Source organism: Aquila chrysaetos, chromosome 5 (genome assembly GCF_900496995.4).
Source record: "Aquila chrysaetos chrysaetos chromosome 5, bAquChr1.4, whole genome shotgun sequence".
NCBI classification, from domain to species: domain Eukaryota; kingdom Metazoa; phylum Chordata; class Aves; order Accipitriformes; family Accipitridae; genus Aquila; species Aquila chrysaetos.
In genome coordinates this window covers 36,431,029-36,456,361 of record NC_044008.1, presented here as the reverse complement: position 1 = coordinate 36,456,361, position 25,333 = coordinate 36,431,029, and the positions used below count along the sequence as shown (strand labels likewise).

Genomic DNA, 25,333 nt, shown 5'->3' with positions numbered 1-25,333 from the left:
TTATGGAAAAATCTCCTAGGTTCATGCGTAGCAAAAATGAATAATTAATGAGGAGATAGATGGGACACATGAGATTTCTTTCTTACAGACAACCTGGAGAAAAATATGGAAATATTATTTTATAGCTATAGAGTGGGATTTATAAGCTTGAGACTATTTCTGTGTCCCTTTATTAGAGTGAATTGTCTACAACGAGGAGATAAATCAGTAATGTATTTTAAATCCAGGAAGCCTGTTTGAGTCCTCTAAGTTTCTTTTTTTTTTTTTCTTTGAGGGAGAAAGTTCACTGTTTAAAGACGGCTTTGAAAATCATTCTAGATTTGCTGCTACGATAACTAGTAACATTTTAAAAGCTCCTAAAATAATAGCTAGGGGAGTATGTTCCTCAAATGTCCTTTTGCTTCTTCCTCTGACTTTAGTGTTATATTTGGACCTGAAAGTCACTCCTCTGCTGAGTCCCGGCAAACGTCTGAGATCTTAGAGGTCAACTTCACAGTGGAGGATAAATCAGTAGATATATTTAAGCTTGGTTTAGTTATACACATATATTATCAGTGCTAGAGCAGACATGGTCGTAGAGCAGTGACCTTCTGTTAGGCCTCTTCAGTACTGTAGTAATGTCAGATTCTCATGAGGGCAGTCTCCCAAAAGGAATGACTAACCAGGGACCAAGTCATGTCTCTGCTGATGTAGCTCTTTCCCTTACGGATGGATCTAATTTTGCATGCTTAAAATTCAGGTATTATGTCCTGGGGGTGCTTCTCTCTCTCCCTCTGCATTGATTATACAGGGATGTCCAGCTTAGATTAGATGCCAGAGCTGTAGACATCCAATGTATGGCGACATGTGTCTTTGCTTTTGTAGAGAACAGTGGAACCCCCACTTTCTTTATTGTTATACTAATACAATAAATGATGGTGTAAAGATTCAGAAAGTGAATAAAAATGTCAAGATCCACTGATGTGTTAAAGTTTTGGATCCTTCTACTTAGAGACACTTTCTTATATGTCCATGACTGTATATGTATGTATGTATGCATATGTATAATACTTGAAAAAAATAAGCAGGGACAAAACTGCAGCAAGTCTCTCCAGTTTGCAGGTTCAGACACTGCTGTACATTGCTTTGGGGGCTCTGAACCATGCATACATTGCTGAAATTTGGTTTCTGTTCATTCAGCTGACAACATATTCATGTAATATATGTGTTGCTAGAGTCTAGAAATAACTGTACAGCAAAGGAAATGTGGATGAACATGCCACTCCCTTGAAGAGGTGAGACAGAGGATCAGAAATAATCACATAGCATTTGTATTATGCAGCATATTTGCTAAAGTAAAAATCCAAGTGAAGAGCAGTCACAAACCACAAGTATCAAAGTAGTTGTGTGTGAAATAAAAGGAAATTCACAGTGTCCGTGTTTACTTTTTTATTGTGGGTATTGTTCCGTAGAAATTACAGGTGCCCAGTCGTAATATAACTCCTAGGCAATGCAGCACTTTCCCATAAAGAATTAGGTGTTAAAGCAAAGCTGTACCACTGAATTCAGGAAAGGCTGGCTCACTCCACTGCATCTTCAGTTTCTGATTTCCTCATCTTTTTATTTGGTTTTACAATGCTCTGCTAAGTATAGCTGCACCTGGAGGATATGCACTAGGATTATTCTCAAGATTTCCCTGACTTGTGAGCCCTGTGAAGATAAAACTCCCACTAGATTTGTGTATGCGATCAGACAAGGTATCTCATGAATGGCTTTTGTCAAATCCTACAGTGTATCCCCTTGCTGTTCAGCTTTAAGGTGGTGAATCGAAGAGGAAGGCAATTCTTGTTTTGTGACAGTCTTCCACATGCTAGAGAAGATTATGCTTGGCTCCCTTCACAACATATCAGTGCCGTGGACCTGGACAGCTATTTAACATCTATTTTTTCTGGTGTGCATTTTAGAACTAAAGCAGTAAAAATATTTGTCATGAGTCAGTGTAGATACTTCTAAGGAAATGTGGGTAGTTGGTTATTTCCCCATAACAATTTCATCTAACCTTGAAAAGAGGCACGGCCCTACAGATATTTGTAAATGGCCACTCGTCTGTTGTCATTTTTGACACATTGTTAGGCACTGGAAGACAAATACACCACACTACTCTGTCTTGTATTTGGCATTCAGCTTCGCACTTGGGACTTTTGAAAGAGTATATGCAAACTAGCCCACAGATAACAACTGCTTCTCAATCTACTGTCTTTCAATGATTTAACTAAAATTCACTCTTCAGAGCGATCTGAGGATTGAAGTTTTGAGGTTCTAATGTTGATGTATGTGAGGAAAATCCTACATTAAAGTAGAAAAAAGATCAAAGAATATGCAGCCATAAAAATGTATACAGCTTGTATATTTTATGTGCAGATGGTCATTTGCCTATATATTAAGTGCTTCCTTGCAAGTTCCTATTAGCAACATTTCAATTAAAGTTTGACCATTACAATTTTTTTTTTTTTTTTTTTTTAAATTTTCATTGCTCCCTGAGGGCCCACCCCTTTCACAGTGGTGAGAAAGATGTGAGAGCAGTGGACACTCTGCCTTTGGCACGAGCAGTCTCTGGCACCTCGGACGGTACCTCATTCCCGGTGGCTGAGAGATTATTGCTCTGGCTCTTGTTGGGGAAGGATGGATCTGAGTGTTGGGTGACACGGCGGAGGAGGAGCTGTGGGAGCTGGACTTGGTGAGGGCTGGGAAGCTCGCCTTGACCAGCGGCCCCTTCACCGTCCTTTTCAACAGAAGCAGCACAGCGCTGTAGCCTTCCTTCCGCTGCACAGTAGGAGGCATGGCTGCCTGGCTGGTCTGCGAGTCTCATGTTCAATGCAGGAGGCTTGACCAGTCTGGGGTAATGTAAAATTACTTTACTAATCATTTACTTACGTCCTGCTCCAGGTGTACTTTTTACAGTCCTGGAAGGCTCACGCCCAAGAGCTGCCCAGCGAGCTCTGCTGCAGTCTGCAGTTGCATCTCAGCAGTGGTCTAGATACACAAGGTGCCTGGCTTATTTCATGGATGGACAGTAGTGAAAAGGGATCATGAGCTGGCCTGGCATGGCCTCTTGCATCCCTGGATGCACTGTCTGAGCTTCTGTAGACATACAGGGTAAAATGCCAAGCATGAGGCCATGTCCTCATTGTCCAAAGAAGTCCCTGAATAATTATGATTTTTTTTCCCCTATTTCTTGGTTTTCAATAGGTTTCTCTTGAAGGTGTGAATTACTTCAGATGCTTTCATTACCTAACAGTTTTTACAAAGCAGGCTTCTGGAGTTCTGGGAACTGTGATATTTTTGCAGCTTCTGACTTTGGATAGCAATGAGAGTGGTGTGTATGTTTCCTATCAACAGCTGCTATTAACAAGAGTTCCTTCAGAAACAAGTGCCAGGGAGTCTGCTAGGAGCATCTTAAAACATACCTTTTCAGCAAGAAGAGATATCTGAAAGTATTATCTTCTGGGAATCTTTGAGCAGAAATATTCTTGATTGCACAGCTCTCAGTGGTTCTCCTGGCAGTTTCTCCTCTTTTATTTTGCTTGTTGAAATGTGCTTTCTTTTCCTCTGTCTTGAAGAATAGCCAGCCTCTTCCCAGGCCATCCAGTTTCAATTCATAGACTCTGTCTAGATACTTATTGATTCATCATGCCCATGGCTTAGAGACTTGCTATTTATATGGACTCAATAATGTAGAGGGAAGGTTGTAGCAGGGGAGATCACTCTAAAAGAGGGGATTTCACAGGACTAGACATGTGCCTTGTTAGCAGTTTTTTTCTAAAGGCCTGAGTTAAGTTCCTCCCCTGACTCTGCCTTCAAAGAGCTTGCCTGGGGCTCTACAGAAGCAAGCTGAAACTTAAAATTAAGATCTTTCTTTCAGATGGTGGACTGTGTGCTGGGACATCCTACGGAGTTTCTCTTAACACGTGGGGGAGTCTGAAGCACTGTGGGGAAGTCCTAGAAGGCAGGGGTGGAAAAGGAAGAAGAAAAAAACAGTTACATAGTTTTCAGAAAGGCAAGTGTGCATACATGTGCCTGCAATTTGTGGGAGGAATATTTCAAGGTATATTTGATAATTTGGTTTAAATGACAGATTAGAGTAAATATGGATTACAGAGCTGCAAAATGGAATGTGGTGTATTACAAAAATGCATTACAGAATTAAAGAAACTTTAAGTTAGTTGAGAGATACCATTCTATCCAGTCATGAAAATAGATAAGGCAAAGCAAAACAAAGCCAAAACAAACCCCAAAAGAAAAAAATTGACACACCAACTAAAAGTCTGTATCTGTAAAAAACAATTAGCCAACCAGCCAAGCAAGCAAAAATCTTGGAGAGGTTTTAAAATGTGGAATTTCAAAAATTAAATGCTTTTTATAGATAAGTAATGTTAAATTTCATCACATATTTATGTGCTGAATATACACGCACCTATGAATGTAAAAAAGTATTTTCAGAATCTTACGGTACATTTTTATTTAAAAATCCTTTCTAGATAAGTGGGTGCACAGGTGTACATAACTGCCTTTCTGTATAGAATAGGGATATAGAGTGACTCAGTATTCTGAATATTATGTTTGGGAAAATTCTGCACAATGGGAATCTTGAAGTTGGCAGAATATTCGGAAGTCTACCTTGACCTCACTGAGTGGTTTCTATCAGGTCATCACTAAAGTCCCAGAGTGTTTCTGTTATAGAGTGTATTCTAGGTTTGATCAGCTTAATAGTTCTTCACTACAGATATTAAACAAGTGATGTTCATATTAATCCTTATAAAAAAAATCTTTGTGCTCCTTACTTTGAAAGTCATTGCTTTCTCTTTAGTCTTCTTTTTTTTGCTGGAATTTATTAAAGACTTTCCAAATAAATAACTTTGGGGGGCTGTTGCTTTTCTAACCTTGAAGAATCTTAGCATAGGGTGAATAAGGGGTGCTAAGCATATTTTTTTTAAATGAAAAGTGGAATAAAACATAAATACTTTGATAACGGAATTCATGGTGACATTCAAGTGCTTAAATATGAATCGACCTTCTTATTACCGAGATCTATTAGCTAAATAAGTTTCTGCACCTTAATAAATAAATAAGTACCTTAATTGTGGAAGCAAGATCACAGCTAAGTAGCTAGGTGTGTGTTGAGATGGGAATAAAGCACAGGGACCCAGCTGCATCCTTCTTTGGGGAAATCATGGTTGTCCTTCCCTGGGCTCCAGCCGCTGCCTCCACAGAGGCACCTAAAGTCCACTGAGGTGCTTGAGCTGTTTTCTAACAAGCATGAGAAGCGTGAAAGGAGGCTGTTCAAAAGGACTACTGAATTTACCTCTCCACCTTGTTACACTTACCCTATTTCATAGAGACTCCCATACACAGCACTTTTCTTAAGACGTTACTTCAGGTGAGGGTTGTGTGCCAGAGGGGCATTCAAATATGTAGGGGTGGAAACGACCTTTCTTTTCTTTTTCTTCTGCTGCGTCCCTGAGAACACGTTAATTTGTCATCTGGTACAATGTGCCCTGAGACCATTTGGGTCAGCTGGAAAGAAAAGAAAATTAATAATGAGAGTCATCTAAGGAAACGGGGGAAACGTATTCCCCATAAACTGTGTGAACTACAGGCTTCTGAAGCCTTGAGACTGAGGAAAAAATGTGGGGGTTTTTGTATTCTGTCAGATGCTGAAGGCTGCTCTGAGACATGTGCTACTGCTTCTTGCTGAGTCGAGCTATTTGGCAGCAGGCCCACAGAGAGAGTAGGAGAGAATAAAAAGTCTTTGTGCCAAATGTTCTTTTGAGTGCCTGAGAGCCGGATTGGTCTTTTTTCTCTGTGAAATCATATAATTAGTAATCTCAAACCTCAGCTTGTTAATTTACAAAATGTCTGCACACTTTAATATATCGTTTGCTTAACATGTTTGATAACAACCTCAGAAATACCGGGGCTTTTGACTTCTTGTAATATTTATAAGCTGCGCTTCGCCCTGGGTGTTTCCCTGCCAGCTCGACGCAGGCTCGTCTTGCGGATGGTGTCAGCCCGCAGCTGCTAGAGAGGAAACGTGGGAAGCCTCCTGCCTGCAAAAAGCCAAGCGGCTCCGTGTCTGGCCTGTGAGGAAACCGGCGGCCTCTGCCGCCGTCAGCGTCCCCCATGGCCTGCTCCGCTGCTCAGCGGACGGGCCGGCTACGGCGCGGCGGTTCCGGCCTGGCACCCGCGGCGGCGGCGGGCCCGGGCAGACCCGGCGGGGCGGCTGCCGCCGGGGAGCCGAGCCGCTCGTGAGGGAGGAGCGGGCGAACGTGCGGCGGTCTCTTCTCCTCCTCCTGCTCTTCCAGCGGGTGAACGTCTAACGAGCTGCGGGATCCCGACCGATGGCCGCTTGTGGGCTCGTCTCCGAACCCTCCGTGGTTTCGTGAACATAGCGATCATCTGACTTCAAAATTGGAAGGGGACCTAGGGAGGGCAGCGCTCTGGGCTGAGAGGGGGTCGTATGAAGAGGAGGAAATTAGCCTTCAGGCCACCTGAAAACTAGTTGTGCCTGGAGTTCCTGTGTCCTCGGCTAAAGGTTTGGCGCGAAGGCGCCGTTTGTAGCCATTGCCATAAAAAGGCTCAGACTTCCGTGAGAGAGGAGATAAGCTTATTTGAGTAAGACCGGCTCACTTCTGCCAACGGACTGATTGAATAAGATTAGCCTCGGCAAGGCCAGGAGGATAAAGAAGTCAGATGGCTGCGAGCTCTTCAGGTCCAAGAGATCCTACATGAAGTGCTCCATCTGTGGTTTTATGTTTGTAAAGATTGTGTGACCAGCCGGGACAGTGCCAGCTTGCTGTGTTATTCCAGTAGTCTTTTTCTCTCGTAGTGGAGATAACTCAATCCTTCAGCCCATTTCAGTGCACAGGTTTTGCTATAGGAATATGTAAGGCTTGATCTCACAGGGTCGTTAGTGAGCTCTTCTTGGGGGAATGCTTACAGTGTAGTTTTCCTTGATTTTTTTCCAAAAGGGAAAAAGTCTTCCCACACAGATGGCTGTAACTGGTGGCTGGCAGACAAGCTGATGGATGAGATTTTCCTTTGGCACTGTGCAGAAAAGTATGCTTGGCAACGTGACTGTGGCAAACAATTCATTAGCTCGGTTTTTAAAGGCTACCAGAGATGCTGTCTGCATAGTGTTGTCATATGAACTCTGCTTACCATCCTTCACCCAAGTGGTGACTCGGACTAACCAGGTTAATTGCGTGGCAGAGGCAGCCCAATGAGAGGAGCTGGGCTAACATCTGCAGAATAAACACTTACCAAGAATGACTCTTGTTATTTCAAAATGGCTGTCTCAGGAGGGAGAACACCACATTGAATCCAAGAAGCCCGGAAGGTGCTGCAGTTAGCAGGATGTTTTGTGTATGTGTTGCCTACAGGTGGCACTGCAAAAATAATCGGTCTGAGCAATTGGCTCTGCTTTTTAGCAATTCACCTGGGAACCTGCCCCAAGATGCAAGAGACATCAGAGTAAAAGAGAAATGAAAAGCAATCCTGTACTTTTACACTAAACTAGTTCTCCGTTGGTGTAAGTAGGACATCGTTGGTGATCTGTCTATCTGGACTTTTTCAGTGCCCGAGGTGACCAAGTGACTTTTAATAGCTGTAGCTGAGGTGCAAGGCATGGAAACGTGAATGCAGTAAATAAGATCTCAAAGACCTGTCAATAAGGTGTGTTCATAGGGGTTTAGGAAATATTTGCATGAGAAGGAGTTGTCCACATCATACCATTACCCAACTCAAGGAAAAAAGAAGGTCTGCATGGCCTCTGGCGTGGGATGGACTGCTCTCATTGAACAGGGCAACTCTTCTGCTTGACTCACTGCGGCGTTTTGGCATGTGCCTCTCTACAGCTATTGATCTGCTGATCTAGCAGGTAACCTGCCTAATAGGAGAGAATTATCTTGACAGTCTGTGTACATTTCTTAGAAGCAAATGTTGAGGGTTAAATGTGATTTTGCCAAATGCTGCCTCTGTTTTCCTCGCTTTTTTTTTCTTTCCAGAAGTTTTCTAATGCTCGCATCTGTTAGAGGTTGGTGAATACAGTAGCTGAGTAGACGTGAAGCTGCTGCGGCTCCTTATCCCCAGGTTCTGCCAATGATAAGGCTGAGCATGTGTATGCTCCTTAGACACATATGGATTAAAATATAGACACACAGACTCACACATGCACAGGACCCGCAAAGCCAGCCACTCAGATAGATGCAGACAAAAGAAAATGCTTTTCCTGGCACCCACGTTAATGCACACAGCAATCATACAACAGACAGCTCAATCCTCTTCCCTGGCTGATTAAGATTGAAGTCTGCTGGTGGAGGGACATATATGTACAAATACACAAAATGGATCACTCCAATATCTGGTCTTAAACACTGAGCCTGACTGGTAGCTGGTCCAAGGTGCCCCCATATTGCCAGTTGCTTTCACTTGGATTCACGAGCCCGTGAGATTTGTGATCCCATGCCAGTTGCAGGTCATCAGATCTTTTAATCTGTCACCAACTAGTCTGGCTTAAATTTCCCTAGCATTCACACATACCCACTCAGAGGAGAGTTCACGCACAAAAAAGTTAGAAATGGGATTTAACGAGAATGTAGGATAGCTTGCAGTGTTTGCGCAGGCGGCTCAGCCGGGCGAGTGTACTGCTCAGTTGCGCTGTTTGTACTTCACTGTCCCCTCTTATGCTGTCCCCTTTATTGACTCACGCTTGTTCCTCCCCAGTCCACCCTGACGCCCTCCCATTCCCTGCCCCTGGTCCTTCCACTAAGCATCCCGTGATGAGTCTCACACAATTCCACAAAATGTCTGATGGAGAATCTTACTCAATCTCAAAATTCTCTTCCCCCTTCGTCCGATAACAGGTCCTAGACCACTGTACGCAATAACTCCTTTTAGCCTTGCAAGGCTTTCTGGGGAGGCAGTTTCTTGCGTCGACTGATCTCAGTGGGGTTCCTACGAGGCCCAGGGGCTGATCGCACCCCGTGGATGGTGCTGGGAGCACCAGGGCAGAGTGCTCCCTTGGTGCTCATTAGCACTCTGGGGCTCATTAGCATTCTGGGGCTCCTCCGGACCCCCAGGGTCTTCGTGTTTAGCCAGAGGCCATGCTAAGGTGAGGGTTATTTGGCACATCCTCAGTTCTAGGTATTTGGAAAAGAGATCATCAAGACACAGAAAGCAGCTTCTCGCTACAGAAAATTCTCTCTTTAAAAGTAAAATTTGGTATTTGTTTTTAGTTGTACACTACTTTGGAACCACGTGAATGTTTTAAATGTGCATGGCATCAATGGAATAGAGAGCTAAATAAGTTTTTAAGTAGCCGTGTGGAATGTAATGATAGTGTAGAATAAGACAGCACAAAATTATCATTTTTTCCTGCTGATTCTATAGTGCAACTCCATGTGTCATCTGGAAAATAAAGCAGCATGAGTGCCTTTCCTGAGATGTACCACAACTGTGGCATACCTCATTGTCACCACTGAGGACACAGGAATTACTGCTGTGTCTGTAATTGATATTTCACTTCACTGGCCAAACAGGGGGAAAAAAAAAAAAAAAAAAAAGGAATACCAAGGAGTTTTTTTTCCCCAAATAAAATATTTTTCTTTGTTTTGAGAATTTTTACAATTTTAAAAATCCCTTAAGTTTGTCATAGCAATAAAAAAAAATGTAAAAAAATAAAATTAAAAAAACATGCGGAAAGAGGTTTTTTCGTCCCCCTCTCAGGGTGCCTACTTTTAGGTACAATGTGTAATAAAATTTGACTAAATTTCAAAAATAGTTACACTGCTTGGATACTGTGCTTTAATAATCTTAATTCATCATACGTTTCAGTCACATATCTAGACTACATGTCATCATTTGCTCAATCACTGTAATATGTGCTACGTATGCAATCATGAGAATAAATATCTCAGTTGCAAATCCAGATGTCACCTTTACTGAAAATTAAAAAAATTTAAATCTATCATTGAAATTCTGATCCAAACCCACTGATCAAACCAAACCCATTGATTTCAAAGGGTTTTGAATCCGATCTTTAAAGGTCGTGTTGAGTGAGGTTCCTGTCAATGTGTATGTACCAGTGCTTCTTTGGGAGTCGGTGGCTTGCTGCATGCCAGAGGTAACGAGATTATGACTGGTACGGGAAACACCTCTGCTTTTCCTGATGTCTGTGCTGCCAGTTCTTCCTCTGGCCCATGGAGCTGAAATGAAGGTGTGCGTTGTTTTGTGTTCACACAAGAAAACTGAAGCTTATGTCCCCAAAATCTTGTCTGCTTTTTTCCCAATTACACTAATGACTGGTCAAATCAAAGATTTTGTCTTTAACAAAAAGCTTCACGCTGCTTATGTTCTTAGATCACACCACTGCAACAATATCACCACCATTGCTGACAGCATATGAATAAACTAAATTCAAGTTTTTCCCTGCCAGCTGTTAGGTGGATATAACAGAAAATATTGAAAAATATTGAAATTAATTGAATGAAGGAACTGGACAGTGTATTTCTTTTCATATCTCTTTGTCAGACAATTTAAACAGAGAAAGGTTGTGTGGAAATCCCGGCCTAGCAGAAGTTGCATAAGATTTTGATTGCTTAGATGTGGCAGCTACTAACACTTACTAAACTATTGAAAAAAATGCAACAATACTGTGTGTAAGTGTGCATTTTTGTGTGTGAGAGATTTTGCAAGTTTATTTGTATCCTTCCTACCTACAGTGACACACTGAGACTGATATGACATATTGAAATTGCTGAAGTGTGGCAGAAAGATAACCTACATTTGTTTTCTGTGTCAATCAGTATGAACAAAGCAAATAGACTATGTGAACAAGAAAACTCACTTTTTTCCTGGTCACTTAAGAATAGGACAGTGATTTAGAACCTAATCTGGAAAATGGCACATTATAACCACTAATTTTTTTTATTTTTTCTGATATCAGTAATCCCCCCTTCCACACTTGTTTGAATATTGTGGTATAAAATAGTGACTAATCACTCAGGGAAATGGATGAAGCAGGTTGATAATCTGCTGATACATTGTTTGTTTTTCCTTGTGGATGGTTATTAAAAAAAGTAGTTCCATTATAATCCTTAATGCGATTACTCATGTGGATATGGTTTACATGAATAAAGACTGCTTATGTGCCTACTTTGAAAGACTGGGTCGCTATAGTATTTCATATGGGACATCTTCCTGATTATACCCAAGATGACAGCAAGGTCAAAGTTCGTATAATATTAGATGTAATATGGATTGAAACTCATAGCTAAGAGTCATTTCCACTCCTCTCCTTATTGCTGATCTGTTGCTTCTTGTTTCAACTAAAGCTTCGGTTTTGTGAAAAGCTTTAAAAACCAGACAGACACAAGCAAACAAAGTGTTGCGTACTTCACATAGTCTCTCTGACCTCAGAGGAATTACCTGAAATGGAGTAAAATAAGATACATTTATTTCATGTAAAAGTGCAGAGCTGCAGTTCTTGTAAGCCGATACAGGAACTGGTTTCCGCAGGCGAAGGTAATCGTGTATCCGTGGCTGCCTGCTCCTGCTGCTTGCCTATGGCTGAAACTGCTGCTCACTAGTCTCTGCACCCAGTTGTAGGAGCTAAACCAGTAGAGAACCAACTCTACAAAAAAAGGGGATATTCTTCTGCCAGTCTAAGTCCCCGGCTTACCATCGTCACCATCAAATGACAATCAATGTTCATGCAAGCAAGGGATGAAAGAGTGTGGGAAAAGGGACAGGGGTCTTCTTTTTCTTCCAGTAGCTGTTAGTCATTAGATGGGTTTAGCTGTATCACCCACTTGTGCCTGAGTCTTTGCAGAGAGCATAATAGAACCTTTTTGATGTTTTTTTTTCACTGTTTGTACGTGGCTACTGCAATGATGGGGAACCTGAGGACAGAAATAGCCTGTGACTTTATTTCATCTAGTCCATGGAAACATGATTTCTTCCTCTATGTTAATGGCCAGTGTATGTGTTAACGCATGACCCGTGCAACTCTCAAGAAAGAAAATATTCAAATTGGGTGGCAGAATTGGACATGAACATTTAAGTGGCAGGGCTCGGAAATGGTGATCATAATGAACAATGGAATTCAGAAGAATTTCCTTGATTTAATGCTAGGTTTGTGTATAACACTGCATCTACGCTAAATACCTTATATTCATATTTGTGAGTTGCAAAATAATAATCTTGAACTGTAACCTGGAACAAACTTCCCACAGAATTAGAGGAGTAAGGGCCATAACTTAGTGCTGGTGCATGGTGCAAATATGACTGAAGTTTCATTCACCTGAAGGAAAGAAATTTAAAGGTGCCATGAAGGAACAAGAATGGGTAGAATTTATATATATTTAAAGCTCTTTGCTGTGTATGTTTAAACATACTCTTTAAGTGCATTCAATTTTATGTAAAATGCAGAATAATAATTACTTAGCTTTATTTTTTCCAGGAGCGTGATTATGAACACTTACAATTTTGGTGTACCAATATCATACTGATTTATGAGATAGCTATTGATAATTTTACTACATGAAAAATGCTATAAAAGTGGCAGGTTAATTACAGGATATACTGCTAATGGGTGAGATATGGTTATGTCTGTTTTCCAAGTGATGCTTTCATAATACAGTGTTACATCTTCTGGAACATAATATATACATATATTATACATATATTATGTTATGCATAATCATCAGGAAAACTTCACAGTCTGTACACGTAGATATCTCTGAGTCTCTTTCTTCAGTCCTTCTTCACATTGATTTCAGGAAGGATTACTTGCATTAGCAGAGAATGCAGGACTGAGTGTTTGCAGTGGTTTTGAATAATGAATTTCTGTAGGATTCCAAAAATGACATTCAGTTCCTCAAACATTTTCTGCAAAGCAAGCAGCGTACTTTGAAGTCTGTGCTAGGAGAAAAAGAAACAAAACCAAAATGTGAATCTCCTAAAGTACTATCCTCCTTTCGTGGAATGGTTCAGTGGCTTAATGAGGTTAATTTGTATTAGGTTGTGGGAAATCCTTTATCTACTGTATAGAGGCTTTCGTTTCACATGAATGTGACAGATACTGTACTTACTGCACTGGAACTTAATTATTTGATAGCATAAGGAGTTGAAATCCCTACATTTCCTCTCAAGGAATATTCATTTTGTACTCTACATGGTAAATAGAAACTAGAGGATGGTTGGCCTAGATTTTCAATGCTTGAAATATCTTTGTATACTTTTCTAAGTTGTTTTGGTTTTATACCTAGGAAATTTCAAAGCAGCTTTGTTAAAGATTCCCCAAATACTATCAATAGTATGTGATTATTTTTTGTTCTCTCCCATTTTTCACGTATCTTTCCACCTTTTGAAATGCTTTTCCGTATTGCACATGAATTTAAGTGACTGTTTCATTTAATTACACTCTTTTTTTTCCATAAAAGTCTTAAAATGCCTGATTTTCTCTCCCTAATTACTACAGAACAAGTCTTTCAAAAGTTTTGTTTTAGTATGAACATTTCCCTCACAGAATTTTACAGCAGTTCTTTTAACTGGCTTCCATTCCAGATGGCTATTGGTGCACATTGTAATTTGTTTTCTCTTAGCAGGTAAATTATGGCATTTCTGTAGACCTGCTAGAGCAGTGTAAAGCTATTTAATAAGAGAGTGAGGAAACAAAATTTCAGGATCAGTGATACACATCAGAATACAAATAAGGACTGAAAACTAATCTAGTGAAAAATTAAGTGGGATGAAGTTCACATCCTACCACTAAATTTACTTTCTTTTGTAGATTCAGTGTCTGGGGTTTTTATGTACCTTTCAAAAAATACAAATTAGTGAATTTGTGTTAGCATGTGTGTGTATAAGATGTGTAATTGCCTATCAAAATTAAAATTAATGTGAACTTACACAAGCAGCATGTGTTTGTTCTACTGTATACTATATATTTGTATATCCTGGAATAATTTTTTTATCATATTCACAAATAAAAAAACCTTATAACTGTTTTATTGAGAAAAATGAATGTGTTTATTTAAATTGTTTTATTGGCATATATACCAGTGAAATTGTTTGGAAAATAATCAAAAGTAATTTTTACAGCAGACTGTGCAAGTAGCTGTAAAAATATTTGCTCATCATCAAAGGTATGAAAATACCAGAGATTGCAAAGTTCAGGCAGATAGTATGAACTGCTTTCCTCATCCTCTATTGAATTAAAAATGATAAATAGTTAAAAAACAAAGAAAAACGTTTTTATGCAAAAAGAGATTTTTTTTTGTCTCCTAGATTTCTGATTTATATGTAACGTTTCAGCATATCACAATATGCTGGATCATGGGTTAATTGTTCGCATTGTGTTATATCATTTCAGCTGTAGTACAGCATGATGTGGTGGAGTGTAATCTAACCTGACATAGAAGGATGCAGTGAGTGATGACAAAGATCGCAGACTGTTCAGTGGACTGTGTTCTACTGAAAAATGCATAATTGCCTGAATGAAATGTTTAGTAGTTTATGTTTTGTTGATGAAGACCAGGAGTCTAATTGCTGCCTGTGGCTTTGCCTCTAGGCATGTTCTTGGGGTCCATAGCCTACATCAAGTTTGTTTTCCTTCCTAAGGCTGATATTGCGCAATAACAACTGAGTGGATCCAGAGATCAGTGTTGGGCTCCTGAAAGCCTGTTAGTAGGGCCTTCTCCCCGTGGAAACTCTCGTTTATTGTTTGCCATTAGGGATATAAAAGGTAGCTGAAACATTCAGTACGTAGGCATTGCATAAAGCATACAAAAAGTTAAACAGCAGCAGAAGTAGAGGACTTAGGGGTGCTGTTAAAACACATATTGCTTTGCATAATTAATATTCCTCCCTACACAAGGTTGTAGGTCAGTACCAGCTAAAAGTTCAGATTTCTTTCTCCCTTCCTTCTGATGGAAATGAACCATCCCCAGAAATATCTTGTATCAGTAACCACTGAAAATTCAGTTAAAATGACTTTTTCAGAACTCCAGATCCTTCGGTAACTGGCTGCTGAACCAGAAAGGGTAGTCTGGTAGCTCCCCTCTTACCAAATTGGTCCTCTCACAGGAGTCCAGTAGCATTCTTCTGGTGATCAGTTAGAGCAGCATGGGTGGGGGTGATGGCTACTGGACATGGCATAATGAAGATTGTCCTTTTGCCTCCCTTGCTTGAAAAATTTGGTTCCCCGTGTTCTCAGACTTACTTTGCAGTGCCAGGCAGAAAGGCTTAAAATGTGATTCCTTAGCAGATTTTATTCCTGGGTTTTGTTTGAGGGCTCTCCCTGTATTCTGCCAGTTCTTCTCTGTCCATCTGTGGGAAGGTTTTGGGATATCACATGAAAAACTGCATCTGCCGTGGACATAAAGTCTGGAAACACAGATTCTGAAAACATATGCATGTACGGGTATTTTAACATTGGTACACTTCCATTTCAAAGTTTCTCCCTTAGGGAAAAAGAAAAAAAAAATCTTGGAAAAGATACCCAGCTGTTTATGGGAGTCCAGAAATTAATATAGTTGCTAGGTTAGTTTTATAATGTTTCTGCTTCCCGCTTCACTGGAACAGTCCCATATGCAGCCTTCTCCAATTGTTCTTTTTTAGCCAGTGTTTTCTGCCTGAGATAGTTATACTACATTTGGAAAAGAAATCAACTTTACATTCTTGTGTTAGTACCATTGCAATTCTAGTTTCATGCGTGGCAGATTGCCTTACAGAGCCAAGTTTAATGCATTTCTAATTAAAAAAACCCCAGACAGTATGATGCTACCTTGCAATGTTATAAAATCGCTCATCTTCTTATTTTCACAGCTCACCATGTTAAAACTGGGACCTGTGAAGTGGTGGCACTCCACAGATGTTGCAATAAGAACAAGATAGAAGAGAGATCACAGACGGTGAAGTGCTCCTGCTTCCCTGGGCAGGTAGCAGGTACCACCCGGGCAGCTCCTTCTTGTGTTGATGGTGCGACTACTTCTATTGCTTCCTTTCGTTGCGTGTTCCTAGGGGGTTTTGCTGGCTTAATGTCATCAGTGAGAATCACTCCATTACAGTTAACTATTTAAAATAAGAGTAGGAAAGCTTCTGCAGTTTGAAGGGCATGCCCAAGGTGAATGGGAGGAAGACGGGAAAAATGAATTATTTGCTATTACTCCATGGAAATGCTAAGCAAAATTATTAGATGCCAGTGAAAGAGACCTCTTGAGAAGCTAAATTTGACCTAACTAACAGAGTGCCCTCAGAGTTGTATGAAACTCACTTAATTAAAAATGTTTATGCAAAATCTACATGAGCATATCATTTTCATGTGCTGCAGTCTTACATTTTATTTATATATTTATTTTTATCATACAGGAACAAACAAGCAAACAAACAGAGCACAGTTCTGGCTGGTTTTTAGTCTTTTTAGACCAACACTATTTTTCCTATTCCCAGTGCAATATTAATGTTTTACTTAACAAGTCCGGCATAGGCTCATATGTTTTATTTGGGAAAATACTAGCTGAATTTTTCACATCTCTTTCTCTGAAAGAGAAGCAGGATGGATTCACCCTTTACATGATCTCTTTAGTGTTGATATGTTGATGGCTGTCAGAGAAGCTGTAAATATGTCATCACTGGGGAATAAATTTAATCAGGCTGTGCTAGACTATATAGTAGATCAGGCAAAATATACTAACTCAAAAGAAGAAATTCTACTTAAAACTTTGAAATCTGACTGAGCAAGAAAAAATGAAGGTTGGAAAGAAATGCTGTGAAATTAGTTCCTGAGCTGCAGTAAATTAGAAAAAAGCCACAGGAAAGAGATTGACTTTGAAGCACAAAGCACCTTGTGCAAATTGAGACCTAATTTCTTATGAAGGTTCTGAGCTGGCTGAAAATCACAGACTAGCTGTCAGTCAATATATTTCTAACATTTTCCTGGAAAAGAAAAGAAATGTTGCAACATAATGTCATATTAAAGTGTCCATTTCAACAACATGCAAATGTGTTTTCCTCTCTTGTAGCTTCAATAGTGGAGCAGAAATGGTGGTGCCACATGCAACCATGTCTTGAAGGGGAGGAATGTAAAGTTCTTCCAGATCGTAAGGGATGGAGCTGTTCCTCTGGGAATAAAGTAAAAACAACTAGGGTAGGTATGATACCAACCTGACATGTTACCAACAAGTAAAAAAAAAAAGTGCACAGGAAACTGGGTGCACATAGAAGACATGAGTTGAGAAGACTAAAGAAGTGTGGGAAGAGAGTCATACTGGGATTGGACTTCCTGGTCCTGCACACTTTTCTCAGCATGCTTTGCAATTGCTTGAACATGGTAAGCAGTGTGCCAGACCTTCTCAGGTAAGCAGTGGAGATAGTAGAGTTGACCCCTTTTTCAACTACCAGTAATGACCAAATGTATTATAATCCGATATGTATTTCTCTCTGAAACCAGTTGCACAAAGTCTATACGGCTTGCTAAGCTCTTCATTCACAGGATGGCAAACAAGTGCATTTTTATTAATAACATGGAATTGCCATGTTTCTACACAGAAACCGCTGAGGATGGTACGCATTTGATGTGTCATTACAAGTATGATCTTTCCGTCTTGTATGACTAGGATTTACTAAAAAAATTTGGCAGAATTTCAGTGAGTTCCTTTTCTCCATTTGACATTTTTTGTATTATTGGTTCAAAATTACATTAACAGAAACACATCTAACGTTCATCATATACAATGCCTGAAAACAAAGTAAACGTGCTGTCATCTCTGCTTTTTAGTGGCTAAGAGGAACAGAAGAATAACAAATTCTTCAGATAAGCATTAAGCACTCAAACTTCCTAAAACTACAGCATATATCTCTACAGGGTCAACACAGTTCTTCATCCACATAAAACAGATTAAAATGCACTCTGAAGACTCACATGCGTGTGTGTAAGCATAAACACCTTCACCCCTACAACCCACCACACATACTGATTGCTGGTTTTGCTTGTCAGTATTTAGCAATTGTTTGTAATGTCAGGCCATGATTTACTAGTGTGATGTTTACTCTGTGCAGGTGTTTGAGCGTCCATGTCATTTGACTGAAATCTTCCTTGCATAGGCACTAAATTTCTGGTACACCTTGGTTGTCGTGAAACGTAGCGTGCACTGACTGAATTACATTCCTTCTGTTCCACAGAGAGCCCTACATGTCTCAGTTTCTGTATGTATAAGTCTTTAAAACATTTTGACATTCCTTGAAGGAAGGCTACTTCCTAAATGTTTGATATGCAATTCCACTCCTGAATCCTCTTTCAGATGTGTTTCTTCTGAAGCTAAACATGCTTGAATGCTGCCCACACTTAACTTTGTACATGCCAATGCGAATCTGATTATATGCATGTAAAATGTGTCTGCATGTATAACATAACCAAAAGACACTAGATATAGAATTTAATAATAGTAATAGAAATAGAAAAAGAATTATGTGTGTGTGTGTTTTGAAATTTGTCTTGGCTGCTACTACTTGGCACTATTAGTGTGAAGAAATGCATGCCATTTTATATGTATTGGGAGTGTTTAACAAGCAAGAAGTAAAATGTGGCTCCAGATTACATTTCTGTAGGAAAAAACAAGTCACAACAGGGTGAGATATCAATTAGAATCACCTTGAGGAGATTTCTTCCTAACATTTTGTCAGAAGATAGGTTTTTCTGCATTAATCTAGGTTATGAAGTTCTGTCCACTGTTAGGAACCTACAGAAGCCCAAGGCTCTTGTCCCCAAGGGCTTATGCCTCTGTTGCAGACTTGCATGTCTGGCTTTTTGCAGGAGTTGGACTTTTCTTGTCCTCCATGGATGGTGGCAATCCTCAGGACTCGTTTCATACCTCTTCAGAAGTGAAGCTATGAAAAAGCCAGTCCTTTTCTTTATTTGCCATCATACGTACTGATTCAGTACAATGGCTACCATAACCTGCTTGCAGACCTGCCACCACTAGAAGGAAAGTACTAATCCCCTTAAATTCCCCACTATTTGTTCTTCCTTCTGGTTTGTCCAGATGATGTACGTTGCCCCCTTCTTCCTTCATTTCCCACATATCTGCAAAACAAACTTGAATTCAAATTTCTGACTGAAAGTTGGTCTAAGTTGTTGAAACCAGGTGGCAGGTGAATGAAGGTCTCTTTCCAGATGCAGGGGGCCGAGATTTTAACAGACGTCATTCTGATGCTCAGAAAAATATACATAGCTATTGGAAATGAGAGCAATTCTTTGTGTTAAGAGAGTGGCTTATTATCAAAAAGCAAGTACTTTTCCCTAATATGTAGTGACTACAATATTTTTGTAGCTCCTCTTTCTGCTCCACAAAGTCTATATAAATAAAAGGAAAAATTCTGAAGTGCTCTGTGGTTTCAAAACCCCCTTTTTTGAGAAAAATAAAAAGAACTGTACAGATTGTCAGTATTAAGAAGTCACGAATAGTAAGTTTCTGATTGTCAAACGGAATAACACATATGTGATTATCATGTATAATGTAAAAGCATAAAGTAACAAAGGGAACTGAACAGCTTGGGTGATTTAAGTGTATTGCAGAAAAGCCTTGTGAAGGCTTTCCTGAAAGGCCTAAGAAAGTCTCTATTCACCTCCAAACATTTTCTGTAAGTTTGCCTCCTCCATGCGCAGAAAAAGTAACCCAATTAACCACTGAAGTACTATCTTCTCTTCTACAGGATACCAAGTTCAAAAGCAGCACCTATGTTTCCACATCTCAAGCTGTTAATATTTAGGCATTATGTTAGAGATAAAACCAGAGGTATTCTGCTTGTCCACCTCTGTTAGCATATTTAATCACTCTATTGTAAAAAATGCTGATACCAACTTCTTAATACTTATGGTATCAGTCATTAAGCAAAAAGGCCAAGTGAGTAATAGGAGAAAACAAATAAATTTTTAAAAATGTGGTCTACTTGAGGTTTTGCATTTTGTTCAGATATGAGGATCTAATAAGGTAATACATGAATAATGGATTTGAAATAGCACAAATGTTATGGTACTCAGAATTCAAATGCTAAGAAAAGTCAGGTGGAAATTATTTACCTTCAGAATGCAAAAACAGGTATTATGGAAAGATTAAACTTTTCCCTGATTTGTCTGCATATTAGTGGGAGAGGGCTGACATTAGGAGTTAACCATGGAAAAGGAATGAATGTGGGGGGGAATGTGTGTATGAATAAGCTGAGTACTGAGTTGTGCTGGTTTAGAATTGACTACTTAGGTTCTATGTGTCCTGCAGGAGGGGAAAGGGAGGAAAGGCAATGACAATTTCGTTAAAACAGTAATTTTTTTGACTTCATATAAAGAAATGTGTGTTTGCGTTCCTGACCATTATGCCACAACAAAAGTGGATGTTCAGGAACACAAGGAGAATTATGAAATGATTATATGCCTAGCTAAGACATACCGGGCACACTGTGGCGTTCTCCTCCAGACTGAGAAACTGTTGGGAGAGGAAGCAATTGAATTTTTCTGATATGGCTAACCTCAATGTTTTGATAAATAAACACAAAAATTTTGTCAGATTGCCATCTTTAAATGATGACAAAAGTGTTTAAAAAGGGCGAAAATCCAAAGAATATTTTTTTTACCTTTGAAATATTTTTTCTTCTTACAGCCTTTTTCTAATATAGTTATTTTTGTTCAAAAAGCTCCCTTGGTTGTGTTTCCTTTCCTTTTTGCAAAATAAGGAAAATGTCTGTTTAAAACAGAGGAATTTTCCTATTAGTTGAAAACCACAAAATATAGCAGTATTATGTATAAAATTGACAATTACATTAAAAAAATGCTACGAGTTTGTATTAAACAAAGGAGCCCTTTACAAAGACTGGAAAACAACATTTTGTAGTCAGATAAGAGCTGAGGAGAAAGAATTTCATGTTTCTCTCAGTTACGGGGTGTATTCCACACCAGAGGTGTCTGGATAGGGATTTTTCAAGGGCAGATCCAGATGCCAGGCTTTACTTGTATTTTTAATAAGAGTACATTGCCCATTATCTTTATAATAGAGGCTGAATTTAAATAACAGCATGAGAAGCTGCATGTAACCTGTATGAAAGTGCATGCTGCAATTCCTCCTGGAGTCCCGGTTCCCCAGGCATCCACCCTGGGACTAGCTTGGAGCATGCCGTGGCTCCCGGGCAGCCCATAAACCCGTGTGTCTTTCCTGCAGAAGCTAGAGCACAGGAACAGAGGTACAGTGGTGCATCCTGGTCTCATCTTGAGATCCTGGAGCTGCGACATGACTAAAGAAGTGTGCATTTGTGCCCAGGAGTGGGGAAGTGTCCCTGGGCTGATATTTTATGAAGATGTAGAGAAATATGCATTGATGTTTTCATGTGAAATAGAATACAATAGCATAGAATAGACTATTTCAGTTGGAAGGGACCTACAACGATCATCTAGTCCAACTGCCTGACCAATTCAGGGCTCACCAAGCTAAAGTATGTTATTAAGGGCATTGTCCAAATGCCTCTTAAACAGTGACAGGCTTGGGGCATCGACCACCTCTCCAGGAAGCCTGTTTCAGTGTTTGACCACCCGCTTGGTAAAGAAATGCTTCCTCATGTCCAGTCTAAACGGCACCTGGCGCAGCTTTGAACCATTGCACAGTAATGAAAGAGTACCTTGTGCTTAATATTTTAGTTTGATTTGGTAGAACTGCTTGTGGAATGAGGCATAGTTTAACGCTGAGTACTAAGTTCTGGTTAAAATATGTGGAGTGGAATTTACTGGACTTAGCTTGGGTTAGGACTCTCTAGAGTAGAGATGACTAGCCTAAGCTCTAGGCTGTCTTTTTAGTATTGGAGAGAATTGTTCCATTCCAGAGGACAATTCATTTTGTCCTAAGATAAGTCAGATGAATTATGTTCTGGTTGTGCTTGTGTCTCCCTAATAACTCTAAAGGAAAGCCATGATGACTAGCTTAGCGCCTAACATTTAGATACTTAATGTTGAATAGGAAGACGGTGGCTCGGAGACTTTACTCTCTTTGATGTGGTCTTCAGTAGGAGGATAATCAAAAAAGCCCCTTCATTCTTTGTCAGTTTGGGAAGCTTTGGACTTTGACCACTATCAAATTCAATATAATATAAGAGAAGTTTCAAAAATGTTTCTGTTCTGAAGATACACAGCTTTGAGCTAAATTGGTGAATCATACTATGGTGAGCAACATATCCAGTATCTATTGTTCAGAAAAAATTGGCAACCAGTGCATGTCATTTTAGAATTGACTTGGTATAATACTAATACTAATAAATACTAATACTATAAATTAACCCAAAAGATCAGATGTAATGCATAGCAGGTATTGATTATTAACCTCGGAAAATCTCTAGGACATGAAAGCGAATGTTTTCATATAAACAAGTGAAAGTAGTATTTTCAGACAGGTCATAAAGGGCCATCTTTTGGAAATGAGCATCCAGATTCTGGAATAGCTGAGCACCCACACTTTTATGAGGGGCAGAAGGAACTGCAATTGTCACTCTGAAAACTGGCTATTATTTTTAATAAGTGGGGAAAAGCACACTGCAGAACAGGAAGAAATCAATATCTAATATATTACTATGTAACTATATGCCAAACCAATATTAGAAATAGAGTACTGCAAAAAAATAAAATAAATATTACAAGGACAGAGAGAAATAAAAGAGAAATATTACAGGGCCAAAAATAAATCCATATTGAGTATATTTATCTACATTCCAAATCCAAATCTGCTTTCCAAATCAATACCAGAGATAGACGACTAGTGTGAAAAGAACAGAAACATTGCCAGGATGGAGAGAAATCCATACTGAGAGTGTTTATCTATATTCCAAAACAATATTGGAGAAAGCCTGAAGTCAGATATTTGTAATATTCCATTTAATCTGATTTTACATTATGGCATCCAGAGTTTAAAAGAAACTAAAAATTGAATAACATTCTTGGAAGAGGAGAAAGTGTACCATCCAAACACACCAACTGGCTGCACATGAAGCCAAATGGTGTTCAGTACGTGCAATCCACTACTCTGAATCAATGCAGTTCTGTTGCTATCTATAAATACTGCTTACATTTTTACCCTATCTCCTCTTTCTCACTTGCATATGCTGGATTGTTTCTAAATTAATTACAGCTGCTGAAAGGAAAGGCAGTAATTTTATTTATGTTTCAATTTATAAAATATGCTGTTCATAACCCTTTCAGCACAAGGAATGAAAGGACCTTTACATAGTAATGTAAATGTTACTACCTTTACATAGTAATGCTTTGCAGTGGGCTACTGAGGTTCCCAGTATCAGGAGGCAGCATTAGTGGTGAAGCAACTACTACCAGTGCTGTCACAACCATGGCTTGAGTAAGACAACATAATACAAGAGAGCTAAAACGTGTCCCTGGATGTGAGAAGAAAATGGCATTTTTCTTGTAACTGAGCCTGACATCAGTGTTAGCAATGCAGCTACATTAGTTGTTGATCTGTGCTTCTCTGCATGAGCAACAGCTGCATAGGCTCTTTAAGCAGCAGCAGAGGGGAAAAAAGTAAAACAAGTATTACTGTTTTTCTGCTGGAGTTGAAAAGAAATATTGCCATTGTGGTAGCCTCTTCCCTCACCTCTTCCTCCTCTTCCTCCTCCAGGCTTTTCAAAAACAGCAGTAGTAATGACACGTAATTAGAAAAAGCAGAAATTCATCATATAAATACTGTGTATAGGTTATTCTAGGATGTTTCCGATAGGCCGGACACATGGTAGTTGTGGTCAGGCAGCGCTAATAAGGCAATGTATTTCCCACATGACATTTTGTCAGTGTAAAACTGTTACTAACTTCCATCACATGAAACAATTTGCCTTTTGCTTTGACCACTGTGAAACATGAAATACTTACAGGATAAATCAATGATCTACCATGTGTCAGTAGTAAATCATGACAGGAAGTGCTTTCCCTAATATTATTTAAGGGGCTGTATGAATAAATTAAGAAACAACCTTACTGTAAAACTGCTCTATTCCCCTGTCTCACTTCAGAGCCCCTGTCTATAGACTCCTCACCTTCTACCTTAATTTCAGATGAAGATTTATAGGAATAATACACATATATACAGTGACTAGCAATACCTTGTGGTTCATAAAAAGGATGTGATTACAATATAAGTAAGTGCACAGACTAGAGCAAAATATTACCCATGGAAAAGAGTGATTGCACTTGTGACAGCCTCTTTGTTGCTATGGTATCTCTTTCCATGCCTTTGGCTAATCTGTCACTAGGAGAAATTTGCAGCTGTCTCAGCATGTTCCTCATTGCTAACTCAGAGACCCACTGTATCTAATCTGTCATTAAAATAGCAATAAGTGGTATGTACACATTTTCCTAAAAATACATACAGGTTTCAGAGGGCAAATGAGGTGGTATAGGAAATAGGATGACATTTTCTGGGGTCAGGATAGTTTTTGTATTAGTCGGTAATTATTGTTTCGATGCAGCATGTCTTTCATATTGAAATTCTTTCATATTGAAGCTCTGTATTTTTTGTAGGGCACTTAAACACTAATCTTTTGGGACACTTGGACATTTTGATGAAAATAGTTAGCATTCCAGCCAACACGTTAACAAGGAATCATCTGTATTCAGGGCTATGGAATTCATGATTTTCTTAAAAATAGCTGCTATATACCAAATTTACTGCTTTAATGTGAAGTTGGCGTGCCTAGTTTTACCCTATGAAAAGGTTCCTGTTGCAAGTCTACATTTGACATGAGTTTAGACTTACAGCTTGATGATGTTCATTTGCAGGTCACAAAAATCTAGACGAGTCATAATCCTTTCCCCAAAGGCAAATATACTTAAAAATACCCACAAAACACAAGTTATGGTGAAAAGAATTAAAGGAAGAAGTGTTGTGGTGTGAAATGTTATAAGGAAAGTCATAGACTGAAAGGTCAGTAAAACTTGTTGGGCAGGTGAAGATAATTCAAACATTCAACTCCCAAGACATTTTCAGTCTCAAATTTTGTTTAGTTCTTTCTGACTGAGTCCTATGTATACTGATATTAAGAACCAAAAGTGAGGAACATAAAAACAGAGAATGGGTTAAAGGTAATATTCATAGGTACAGGTCTTTGGAAAGAAGGAGCCTGTTAATGCATTACTTGAAAGAAAATAATTTCTAAAAACAGAATAGTGTTTTTATTTTTTTATTAGCAGCTTTTGCCTAGAAGGTTTGCAATTTTTCCTTTTTTTTGGGGTTTTTTTCAGTCCCTTGCTGCATCTCCTTGG

At 39.3% G+C, this 25,333-nt stretch overlaps 1 protein-coding gene across 2 annotated transcripts in view; it reads left to right on the top strand.

Moving 5' to 3' along the window:
• The window catches only part of TAFA2 (TAFA chemokine like family member 2), a 193,888-nt gene that overhangs the window by 152,851 nt on the left and 15,704 nt on the right, over positions 1 to 25,333 (top strand). For both annotated transcript variants that reach the window (XR_003923567.2, XM_030015482.2), the window contains exons 3-4: positions 15,865 to 16,017; positions 17,061 to 17,185. Coding sequence is in view for 1 of the 2 variants with exons in the window: in XM_030015482.2 (XP_029871342.1) it covers positions 15,865 to 16,017; positions 17,061 to 17,185 (278 nt within the window). In the remaining variant the exon portion in view is untranslated. The remainder of the gene's footprint in view (positions 1 to 15,864; positions 16,018 to 17,060; positions 17,186 to 25,333) is intronic.